This window comes from Acipenser ruthenus, chromosome 2 (assembly GCF_902713425.1).
Source record: "Acipenser ruthenus chromosome 2, fAciRut3.2 maternal haplotype, whole genome shotgun sequence".
Lineage (NCBI taxonomy): Eukaryota > Metazoa > Chordata > Actinopteri > Acipenseriformes > Acipenseridae > Acipenser > Acipenser ruthenus.
In genome coordinates, this window is record NC_081190.1 from 54,935,548 (window position 1) to 54,948,977 (window position 13,430).

Genomic DNA, 13,430 nt, shown 5'->3' on the forward strand with positions numbered 1-13,430 from the left:
ATTCTACCAAGTAATAATATGGAATAGTTGTATGCCTTTGTCTTATGTAGGTATTCACTTCAATTCAGGCCACTAAGATTTCAGCTTACAAAAGCTCCCTTATTGTTGACATGTATGCCTTTGCTTCTTAAAAAAAGCTCTCTATACAAGAGGATACAAAGGATATCCTGTTCACATGGTGGCACTCCTTTCATGGAACTGGTCTGGTTCAATTCAGGTGACACTGAAGCTTTTTTTCAAGTCAATACAGGAATGCTTATTCAGAGTTGACTGAAATACCCATTGTAACCAGGATATGAGAATAAGGATAACCCAGCTTTTGTGGTCAAGCTACAAAGATCTGTAGCTTCACACATCTTTGCAATTGGGGAAAAAAACAGCACTCAAGCAGGGGTTCAAAGGGAAATAATATAAGAAAGAAGGATAACTTCTAGTAACTGTATAACAGTTTTTTTTTTGTTTTTTTTTATCTGACTAGGCAAATAAATCCTGTATTGTGAGACTATTTAGAAAGCAAAAAGGGTTTACATTATGTATTATGAATTTAAAACAATAAGGCCTTTATTTCATCTTGAAAAACGCAAAAAAAACATGCCAAAATAATATTTGTATGCTTGTCTACAGCATTGTGCTTGGCTATCCAACCTGTGGGAAAATTAAGATGAGATATGTAGATGTTCCAACAGACAAAAAATGATCTAGGTTAACCATGGAGGCTGTATTCAAATCAATGTTTTCTGATTAACCAATGCTAAAGCCAGGTTAAATAGAGTAGCCAAGATGAACGTGTACTTGGGAAGAGAGCTGTAGACAAGGAAAGAAATTATTATTGACTATGGTGACAAACATCTAGGCCCAGATATTCGAAAGGTTTGCACAAAGTGCAGAGGGTTATGTGCGTCGCAAATGGCCGGTATGCGTGATTGTGCAAAATGTGCCATATTCAAAACTTCTTTTTGCGTACCACAATCCGTTTTGCGCTGTGCTCAAATATAATGTATGCATAGCGCAATTTCCCAGGAGAAGCCGACTACTTTGAGATCCTGCCATGTTCGAAAGTATGCGCCAAGCACAAAACCAATTTTGCGAGGCACAAAATAACGCTTTTAAAAAGCAAGCCTTAACTCCGCGCACAACACTCCAGAACTCACTCACCCAATCACTGAAGTGAAATGCAGGCGCTTTCCGAGGTACTACAACAATGGAAAACACCCAGCGATCCTACAAGGTTCCGTCCACATCTATATAATGATTATAGTCAAAAGAATGACTGTGATAGCAGCAGTACTAGTTTTAATACATGTTTAAAAAATAAACAGGGAAGCTGCAATCATGACCGTTCTTTTGGTCCGAAAGAAAACTGATCACTTTCAAAAGCACGTTTTCTTGGTGCTGAAAGAAAAACTCCCAAAACAGAATCAAGAGTACAGCACGGTATCATAGTACATACCGTCGGTATGTAACATAGACCGAGCCGGCAGATACTAAACAGCTACCTGTATAATGCAGGGAAGCTTTACTTTAATAGACTCATACAGCAGTATATCAACCCTAGATCGATCAAGCAACAGTTTGCACCTCCTTACCTAGCATTCACATAGATTTCAATATCAAAGACACTGATATGGTAGTAGGCTAGGCTACTAATTACTGTATTGGTACATTTTGTCAGCGTTTTGAATGTAAATATACGAAAGGTGCTCCTTTCTTATTCCATTGCCTGTTGAGCCTGTTTTATATAAATTGAATTAATTGCACCCCAGATTTGAATATATATATATATATATATATATATATATATATATATATATATATATATATATATATATATATATATATATATATATATGCTATAAAAACAGGTGATTCCAGCTGGATTATTAATATTATTAATTATTGTTGTTGTTATTAATGTATTTATGTATTTTCTTATAACAGACGCCCTTATCCAGGGCAACCTACAGTTCTTAAAAAAAAAAAAAAAAAAAAAGAAAAAAAAAAACACATTACAAAAATCTGATCAGTCCAGACACAGAGCAATAGCGGTTTGATAAGCGGGATCACGGCTAATACTGAGAAAGAAAACAAGAAAGTAAAAAAATGTAAATTAATTAGAATAGGTAACATGTACTCATATTTGTGTGACACCTGTCAAAATTATGGAGACAGAAGTAGATAAATCATAACCTCACTTCCCAGCAAACAGCACAGCATAGATACATCTGTTTGAATTCAGTAGAATCTGTGATGGCCCTTTTAAATACTTCGCTTATTAGCCATGCTAATGCCTGCGATAATGATAAACATTAGACACAAATGTGTGCACGTGCGCAAATTTCATATGCTTAAGCACAAAATTATTTGAATTGCTCCGAAGGCCAAATTTGAATGAAAATGACTGTGTTTTGTGATAAGCGTGACAGACTTGCAATGTCAGAATGTTTCCATTACATGTGTTCAGCTAAGTGCCCTATCCTCAGCAACACTGGCAAAGGGCTGCAGCGCCCAGGGGCTCAATCTGTAAAATACCTCTGTAGTTGCATTCTCCAAAAGCTCCCTTTCCTTTTCATGCCACTCACCAGGTAATTCCACACTCAGGTATAAGGACACAGCTGACTTTTTTTTTTTCCTCATTGATATCAGAAGCATACTTTGACACCCACGATCTGCATTCCATGCTATTGTCTATGCCATACAGGTGTGATAGGAGCAGGGTGTGTCGGGGGGGGGGGGGGGGGGGGGGCAGTTGGAAGGGGCTTTCAGCAAGAGTATGAGTAAGGGATACACATGTGCAGGCTGCAACCACAGGCAGTGTTCTTGGCCGGCTCCATGCTGAGATTCCAGTCTTCGGGGCTTCCGAATAGAGTAGTGTTTTCAGCATTGTGGGTTTGTTTTACAGTCCACACTTCTGTAAATATGTTTATGTATAGTGTAAGGAGAATGGGTCAGAGCTACTCTGAACACGGCTGACAGGCACGTTGCTGTAAAATAAAGAGTGGAGTTTGATACTACAGGGATAGTTTGTCTCCTTCATGTTGACACTTACCCAGTTAGCAAGTCACTACAATATATTTTTTATTTAAGTTACATGTTTGAATAACCTACACTATCCTGTGCTCCATTGTTTCATTTCTCAATTTAGTAGCTTATTTATATATTTGTGGGGGGGTGGATATATCTTCGGGGGTGCCAAAATTTGTTAGCCAACTAAAACTTTAAGGGCCAACTGAAATATTCTTTGTTCTACAACTCCAGCTATTTTGTAATGCATTGTTCTACTGATATTAGAAGAAATGTATAGAATCAATGTACTAATAATAAAATGTACTAACTATTTAACAACCAGACATTTTTCTCTATGATAAAAAAATACTGGAAAAAAACAAAAACAAAAAAAACAGCATATTGAAAGTTGAACTTCCTTTTACACAGAAAGCAAAGAAGAGTTTTGACTGACCACAACAGCCAAAAGATATATACCAAAATACCTGATGCTGGGAGTTGCACTAGTGTAACAACAAAAACACTTCATATGAAATCAAAGCACAACTATTGCAAAATGATACGAAGGCCACATTTAATTTGGTTAAAATTCTCTACTACATATATTTTGACCATACCTGTATATCACATGTGCTTAGCCAAAAACTTCAAAACAAAAGTGTAACACAGTGTGATTTCTATTATATATTACTGGAGGAGCATTTTCATGCTCAGTTTTAGTGTCTAAAACAACTATTGAACCAGTGCTACATTTCTGTACATTTTAGGTTAGCTAGTGTGCTGTCATCAATAGGTGGCATCTTTCTCGGCTGCCTTTATTAAGAGCTGTTGCCGTGTCAAAAAAAAAAAAAAAAAAAAAATCACGATCACATTTGTGATTATTGTTTGTTATGTTTTTAGAGCAGGGGTGTCAAACTCCAGTCCTCGAGGGCCGCAGGGTCTTCTGGTTTTCATTCCAACTTAAGCTCTCAATTAACATAATTGATCTAATTAGTAGTTCAATTGGACATATTTCATATGTTTTAAGGTCTTTTACACTTGAGGATTTAAAAAATGCACTTGATTCAAGGTACACTACCTGTGAAACATTTTGAGGCCAGAACAGAAGTGTTAAATGTGCCCAGTTAATCAAATAATTAGACCAATTAAGTAATTGAGAGCTTGGGTGGAACAAAAGCCAGAAGACACTGCGGCCCTCCAGGAACGGAGTTTGACACCCCTGATCTAGAGCAATGGTGGCCAATAAACCAAACACTGTGATCCATTTTGGTGGATCTCAACGGGCTCCGCGATCCACCAGTAAGCTGTGACCAACAATTATTAGCGGGATTTAATATAATAGTGTCCAATACGTAAGATACCAAAAATAAAGCATGCGCAACAAAAACGTAACAAACGCGCAATCAAAGCATTTTTAATATTAAGCATAGGTAGTTATAAAACAGAAAAACTTATCAGCATTTTTCATCAGAGTCTTGTGATCTGGTGTAGGCAGGGCTCAATGCTAACTTTAGGTGCGCACTGAAATATTTAGGGGCACAGAAAAAAAAAATTGCTCAAATTTATTGTTGAATATCTACAAATCTTTTTTTCCCTTCCTTTCATAACACTTGTGCAGTTCAATACTTTTGCATCAACATAATTATAATTTTTTTCCCCAATTTAACCTGGTAGCATCTTCCTCAGAATGTGCTACTTGCCTGTTATGGTAGTATAGCGATATGGGATTTGTAGTTTTTAATGTGTGATTAACAGTGGGCAGTTGACACCAATAAACTACATTCCCAGAGTACATTACGATTGAGCTTTGAGAGTTTAGATCAGACAGGTTTTTTTTTTTGTTTTGTTTTGTTTTTTTTAATGTATTTTCAGGTGAAAAAAAAATCATGTTTTTGTTTGGTCAACCTTTAGGAATTTCTAGTCGCACACGTATGTCTAAATTAAAATATACATTAGCACAAGCATTTTTTTTTTTGTCTCATAAGCAGAAACTGTCAGGATATTTTCGTCCGTGCTGCTGCTGGATGACACAGAAGGCTCTCCTCATCACCTGTAACAAAAACTGTTTTATGCTTATATGTTAGTGCTTGTTTTGATTTGTTAAAACGCAAAGTGCTAACCACTGAATTATAAGATGGGTTTAACTGAGGCACAAGAAGTGATCACTTTAAAAACTTCTTGGACACAATATCGTTCTATGAATTTTGTATTTTTAAGATGCATACTTTACTAAAAAAAACTAAAACAGAATTTATAAATATTGTCAGTACTGGTCACATCAAACCAAGATTCTGATAACCTCAATTACTAAATTACAAGGTTTTGACCATTTGACCCACGCAATACATAGGTGCTACTGTACATCCGTCGCTGGTCATGAAAAGGAGAGCAGACAGATTTCAAAGAAACCCTCCGACACTTGCCGAGTTATGCTGTTCGGCTGCGTTTTTACTTCTGATGAAAGCAGTGCAAAATTCAAACAAGGCTAGTAGATCATGTACTTCTGAATGGTGCTGTGTGACAGTTTTCACTTACGTGGTTAAAAATTATAATAGTGTGCTACACCACATTTTAGATGTGCAAACTAATTTCAAATTATTATTTTTTTTTTTGCCTTTAGTATTTTGTTGAAGTTGGGTGTGAGCAGTTTTCCCACCTAACAAAAGATGAACTTTTTGGGGGTAAAATTTATAGAGGAAATAGCATCAACTGAAATTTAAAACAAATAAACTAGAGACTCCTTACAAGCCCCTAGCAGAGCTGTTTATTCCTGGTTTGTCAAGTTAAATAAATGTCTTTTTGGATGATTAACTGGAATTGTAGCTAACAAAATAATTCCATTTTGCACTTCCATTAGCTACATATGCTACAATTACTTTAAATAATCGGAAAAATAATCCATGATGAAAGGTTTCCAATAATGTTTTTTGAATAGTTGCACGCATCTCACAATGCTTATACAAGTCTACTGGATCACATGATAAGGGGAATTGTAATTGTACTTGCATTCTCTATTTTCTGGCCAGTCAGTAGATTACTAGAACATGAATCCTTTACTGAAGTACAGTCTAAGGTTTTAATTTAATTTCCATACCCTTAATAAGATTAAGGAACCTTTTCACTGCCCCTTTTTGCTTCAAATCATCTTGAGATTAGAGAGCCAATGCTCTCAGAAAAAAAGTAATTCACCTTTTTCACAGTTTCAGTGATGCAGAATGGCACAAGTTGTCCAATATAAGACAGCAATATTTGTGGACCAACATGGAGGAATGGGTCGTTCTATATGTTACCGTTCAAGACTTTTTCAAGGAAATGTTTTTCAAGTCAAGCTACACAAGCAGTAAAAATGGTAATGACACTATTGGGGTAGGAAAATTCTGCTTTTTAAAACCTTCTACTCTTAAGTATAATATGAAGTAATGAAAGTCTTAAAGGTGATACGTACAGTAGGCAGTGATCCAGATATGGTCTACAAATATCTGTAACATAAATACATAAACTGTGTTTCCCGCATAGGCTATAAGGAAACATATTCATGAACCCTCTAAGTATTTGCATATTAGATGCAACAATTAAAAATTCCCATTAAAAGTACAGTGTTCTACTTAACTGAAGAGTCCAAACCTAGGGACAGAGGCAAACTAATTTTACTGAAGGCCGATTCTTAAGACAATAGGGGGAATTAGTGAAAATGGTACTGGTACTACTGATTTAAAAAGCAGGGTGCTAATTATTTGGTTCCAACTTGGTCCAGATACAGTATCTCGACTGTTTAATTGATAAACTCCTTATCGAAAATACTAGTTTGACTTAACAACAGTATATACCAGCAACACACACACCAGCCAATCTAAAAACAAACTGCAGGTGTCATTTGATATTACTACTTCTCTCTGTTGGCTGTTTTCAGGACCCTAAGAAGAAACTACTGCCATCAAACCTATTTTGCCTTTATGCTGCTGTTGGTTGAGGTTTTTAGGAGTGATTTTCTTTATACCAGTGGTTTTCAACCTTTTAAAAACTGTACCTCTTCTGTCCGGAAGGTTCCCATTTACATGTTTTCTCTACTGAATGTTGCAATAAAAGGTAGAATAATCTGATTAACACATTTCTTTAATATAATTTATGGCACAAGTTAGGGACTGACAGGCTGGACAGAATCAAAAGTCAGTATTTGGGAATCTCTAAATAACCCAAAGTAGTTTGCACTGCAAATGTTTATCATGTTACCTTTTACTGCTCATCTCAGCATAACTGTGTGCCATTTAAAGAGCAAGTAGCAGGTTTCTAAAAAATAGTGTTATAAGTCCCCATGTGTTGCTATGATCATGGATCGTTATTGCTGCGTTACCTGTTTGACAATGTGGCCAATAATCCTTACAAAGCTCTTTTCAAAATGTCTGTTCTAGTGCAATGATATTGTAAGGATTATTGCCCACATTGTCAAACAGGTAACGCAGCAATAACAATCTATGATGTGGTATAGAACAGAAAAGCCAGAGCACTTGTTATTTTATTTTTTTTACTGCTCTTCCAGGAGCGATTTAGAGCAGTGGTTCCCAACCCTGGTCCTCGGGACCCCCTCTGTCTGCTGGTTTTCATTCCAACTGAGCTCTCAATTACATAACTAGACCTTTATATGAACTGATAATTTGCTTAATTATGACCTTTTTAATTGTTTTCAGCTCTTACAGTTGAACATTTCAAGTTAGCTATAACATTTTATAACTTGAACAACACAAACCACTGAGCAGAATTCTCCACAGGCAGAATTGCCTGACACCTGCTTCACCCTCCCTAATATCATAGTGGAAATCCATTCAATCTAAATCGCTCATACATACAGGGGGACGATCATTTTAAAACTATACTATACTAACCTTTAAGCTGCTAAAACAAAAATGAAACATTTATGCACAGTGGTTTAGAGATAGAATACTGTTTAAAAAATATATTCAAGATCATTATTTTCTCCTACTTTCATTTTTGCATTTCTCTTGGGCTTCGTACCCCCAGAAGTATGTGTACAGGGTAAAAGTCTTAAATATACTTGATAATTTAAAAGTTTTACTGGTTTTAGCACACAGCATAATTTAAAAAAAATTCTAACAAAAGTCAGCTAAATATAGGACTTTAAATACTACATTTTGTTTATTGAACCAGCGTAATCTCATAACAACTGGAAACCTGTCCAACCAGCTCTGACGCGGTTGTAAATGTCTGGACAATCCATTCATACACTAAAAATAATATAAATGAAGTAAAATCCAGCAGAATTATACTACAGTGCACACATAAAAGACCAAGTACAACAGTGAAGTGGGTTTGTAAACAATTCAGTTGAGGGGATTGCCTGAACTGGTGTCTTTTTGTTGCATCTGATATTTAGCATGTTGTGGCTCCATAGTTGCTGAACTTAAAACTGGGTCATTGTTGTGGCTATCCTTCTAGTGTTACTGTATTTTAAATACCAAAACTAGGTAGGAAAACGTTTAGGTAATAAAAGTCCAGATTTGCAAGCTCCTTTTACTGTAATGCACTGAAGGGACTAGGGTAATCTAATAATATGCAATATATTTGATCACATAAAGCACACGAGTCTATAGTAAGGAAACAAACAAAAAATTCCAGCAACAAAACAGGGTTCGTGAATGAATACACCGAGTCCACTCTCCTCGGGTTGTACTTGCTCGTTTTAAGCGTTAAACTGTAGTAATCATAGCTGACTTTATTAAACTATTAAACTAACGTATAAGTATCACTTCCAAGCAAATATTCTTGAAATGGATTGTAAAGCAGCGACAGGCTTGTGGTTAAAATAACACTCTGCTTTTTGGTTTAGTTTTATCAACCGATCCCCACGCAGAACTAGACCCTGAATGGCAGGTGCAACCAGAAGAACACCGATGCTGGTGTACTGTGACTGTAAAGTAAGGCCAGGTATTCACTATCCACTACCAACACTGTGTACCTACCTGTCCCTGCCACACTACGTTAATGAAAAACTCGTTCAATGTACCTGGCTTGAGCTGCATGCTAATACAGATTCCTTTACATAATACCTTACCTTCTGCGATCACCCGCTTGATCCGGAGCTTCATGTCGCCCATCTCCACAGTCTGCCCAACAAAATCATTCTGGTCTCGGCTTGCGGCTCCAGCAGAGCCGGGCCCCGCCAGGAAATCAAGTGCCGACTGGAACAAGGACATAATCGTCCGGCGTCCCCCTCGGGGAGAACGGATTGTTGTTGCTTTGACAAAAAATGCGTGTAATGTATTCCAAAGGATCGGTTTCAAAACTGCAGTATTGCTTTGCCCGTCGCCTTAATTGTTATTGTTTCATTGTTTCTCTGTTTGTCTGTTTCTTTTTTCTTTTTATTTTCTCTCTCTCTCACCCACTCTTCTTCCTAATGTTCTGCTTAGCCGAGAACAGTTACTATCTTCATTACACTTCCGTGAGGATCTGACGCATCACGTGACGTCATGCTCAACCCTTGAGCCGCGGGGATACTCGGCTACATGTTGCCAGAGAACTGTAGAAAGTGAGGGTTTTTTTGTAGAAAGTAACGTAAAAACTACACGTTTAGGCGCAACTTTATCAAACGAGTTGATTTTGTAAAAGCAACTTTACATCATACGATTAGTCAACCAATGAAAAGTCATGAGAAAAGTCATGTGACTGGCTATCTCGCTGACGGAAGGCTGAAAAAATGATGTCAGAACCGTTTGGCGTCGTCAGGGAAAGTCTCATGATCGATTTCTTCAAGTTGGGTATTGCATATTGTACTAAGCATATATAAGTTATAGTCAACGCGTGTACATTGCAGTGGTCTCTATTAACAATACACTAAAATAACTTGAAGTAATTTATATGTTAGCTGTAAATAAGTGAAGGTAAACGAAAGAAACCTGGTAAGACAAGCCAATGTGTCTAAAGGTTATGATAAAACATTATTTTAAAGTACGACAGAGCGAGAGAGCGTTTATATTTGTAAATATAAATATATCTGGGTTGAAATGAAGTAGAAATGTGTTCCATGAAAGTAGAATCCACATTGTAGAAGCAACAGATGTTCTACATTTTCTGGCAGCATAGACTCGTGCCCCCTCGTCTTAATTCATTAATTCGTACAAGGTGCCTCCACCCCACAAAACAGGCTGTTCAGCACCAGTGCCACCAGTGATAAACCAATCAGCACTACAGGACTGACATGCCTAAAAAGTTAGTGTTTTTTTTTCCTTTTAATATAAGGTTCTTATTTTAGTCTCAGTGTTTTATAAGATTATAATTCAAACTACCGTACCACTGCCACTATTGTATGTTTTTAATAAAACAAGGGATATCATCATTTCAAAGTTTCAAATCCCACTTGTGTTAAAAATTGAGAAACTAACAACTTGAGAGAGCTTTATTGCGTGAGGGTGTATTTTCCTAAAACCCATATCCAAGCACCTGTTACTGAAAGTGAAAATGATACCATTCCACATATATGTCAGATGAATCTGTCTGTATATATATTTAAATGTGCTCTGTGCTTATTTTATTGGGTTATTTTTTTTATTTCTGTTAGATTACTGGGTGTGTGAATTTTCTGTGTGCAAAAAAAAAAAGAAGCTTATTTAAGACTGGAGAAAACACTTTAAAAATGTCCCCAATGCCATGAATAATGATTGTAAAATTAGTTTAAAAAATAATAATAATAAAAAGACAACGTGGAGAACTTTCACTTGTTGCCCATGAGGATATACTTTTGCTTATGACAAAAACATACAATTGTAAGAACATTTTAATACCTTAAATTGCATATGTTGCTTTGAAATGTGTATATTATAAGTTTATTTAACGTTTAAACTTAGATGTTAACGTGTTACATAGAACCATGCCTCTCCTAACTAATGGTATGGCATTATTGTTTTTTAAAATAGTATTTGTAGAAAAATCTACCCAGTGTGACACAGATATATATGTAGGGCTCTTGATTTTACATTCTTGGGAATGGCAAATTCCGTTTTTCAAAATGACCAATTCTGTTTTTTTTCTGTTTTTCAAAATGACCAATATCGATTTACCGATTTATTAAGAACATAAGAAAGTTTAAAAACGAGAGGAGGCCATTCAGCCCATCTTGCTCGTTTGGTTGTTAGTAGCTTATTGATCCCAGAATCTCATCAAGGAGCTTCTTGAAGGATCCCAGGTTGTCAGCGTCAACAACATTACTGGGGAGTTGGTTCCAGACCCTCACGATTGGTTCCAATTATTTCCTGCGTTACAATTATTTGTTTATTTAGCAGACCCTAACAACATAATTTGAACATAAATATAATGTTTACATTAAAAATCTATTGATTTTTTTTTTTTTTTAATGTAGTTTTCATAAAATTACAAATTAAATACAATGTTCAGGACACTTCCCTCTCCCATCTGTAGTTTAATCTGCAACAACACAGACTGGTTTATGCTGCACTTGCTGTAGAACTGCTTGCATGTGTTTCTCGTATACCCTGGACAGACAGAGTTGCCTGAGTTAGAGCAGGGCTCTTCAACTATTTATTTATTTATTTTAATTTAAGGGGGCCAGATTGGAAAAAAGTTAGGAGTAGGCAGGCCAGTGTATTTTACTCTGCACATGTTTAAGCAATAATAAATATTACATAACTTAATGTTCATATATTGAACAAGACTTACACATTTTACCAAAAAAAAAGTACTTTAATAACAGAACAGTGTGAGAATTTAACGGAGTATCATTACAAACATTTTAAAATGTATGTGACATATTAATAGTATAACTTAAGAAGAGATCAGCGCTTCTACTTTTGAACTTCTAACTACTGTGCCCTCTGGATACGTATTTCCAAAAGCTCCTTATTTGATTTTAAAATGCCTTTTCATATTGTATTCCTTGACTACTGACACATCCATTGCACAATATTGGCACATTGGCTTTGCAGTCGGTACAGTTGGTAAAATAAATAAGTATTTATTGGTCCACTCATTATTGAATCTACAATTTTCACCATTTTCTGTTCTTACTACAGTATACAGTAGAGAGAGAGGGGTTCGGGGGGTTGACGATCTTTTTTTAGGTACTTTTCATTTTTCTGTATATAAAACTCCTAAATTATTCCACAGAATAGAACTCTCTCAAATTAAACAGTTGTTTTTTTTAAACAACTCGACTCACACAGCACCCAGGCAGCGCCGCAACAGAGACAGACAGTCCATCAGCGTAACACCCACAAAACCACCTGGTTTCTCATTATCCAATGATCCAAATAAACATACAAAAACGTTTTATACAAGCGCCATCGCTGGGCTTCTGGGTAGTGTAGTTTTCAAAGCAAGCCATTATTCTTTATAGGAGAATAACAGCGGTAAAAGACTGTTTGCTCAGTTTTGTTTTGTTTTTTCTAAGGTGCAGTTGCAAAGCAGAATTCCATTCCCAAAATGCCAATTATTTCCCAATGCCTAATTCCGCCATTCCGTCCGTGATTCCGCGATCGTGGAAAAACAGTAGCCCTATATATATGTATCTCACTCCAGTTGGTGATGATGAATATGTATTACCCAGTTGTTATACATGGAACATGTACGCGCCGGGGACAAATTGAACGTAGCCTAATGATACCCGGGGAGAGGAAGTTGTGGTGGGGTACGTGCTAAGTAGGTTTTGTCTGAAGGACAGTAAACTCAAATGTTTACGAGTTATTTAGCATACCCTTGCCTTGGTTATCGTTATTTTGAGAAGGCATCACATTTTCTGAGCGAGCATATGTCTCTCTTTTTTCAAAAGATCTGCTGTTTTGGTGAGTGGAACAGTAAGTAATAAGCTACAGAACACTGCAAAAACTGTGTGCTCTGTTTCAATTGTGTGTTTTTCATAGTGAAGTAAATTAAATATGTATTATTTTCCATAGAATCATGTGAACATCATTTGGACATTTTTTACATTTTGTTATAACTTGTACAGGGGAATTTTTATGGAAGGAGCTATAACAGATTAAAAAAAAAAAGTATATGCACAGTTCATAAGGGGAGGCATGGTTCTGGAATACCTGCATCTTTGAACAATGTTTTTCATGATATTTTAATTTTGTTTGGAAATATTGTAAAGATTTCTTGTATTTCATTATTGTTATTTATTAAATAATGGCACCTATTCATTAAGCTTTACCTAATGAGAGTTTTTTTACAAGTGTATTTTAATGAATAAAATGCAGTATGTTTTTTATAAAACTGTTATAGACTGTTTTTAGCTATTCATAAAAATAGGGTACTGCAAAACAATCTAAATACTCAAACATAGCTCTTGCATTGTACCCGGTTAAAATACTGCTACTTATTTTGTGTGTGTGTGTGTGTGTGTGTGTGTGTGTGTGTGTGTGTGTGTGTGTGTGTGTGTGTGTGTGTACTGTAGAAGTTTTCTG

The 13,430-nt window shown here is 36.1% G+C and overlaps 1 protein-coding gene across 1 annotated transcript in view; it reads right to left on the reverse strand.

Moving 5' to 3' along the window:
• LOC117409277 (cyclin-G-associated kinase-like) overlaps positions 1 to 9,594 on the reverse strand; it is an 85,846-nt gene extending 76,252 nt beyond the window's left edge. The window contains exon 1 of the mRNA XM_034015063.3: positions 9,071 to 9,594. Coding sequence (XP_033870954.3) covers positions 9,071 to 9,212 — 142 coding nt within the window. The 5' untranslated portion in view covers positions 9,213 to 9,594. The remainder of the gene's footprint in view (positions 1 to 9,070) is intronic.
• Positions 9,595 to 13,430: the final 3,836 nt, after the last annotated feature.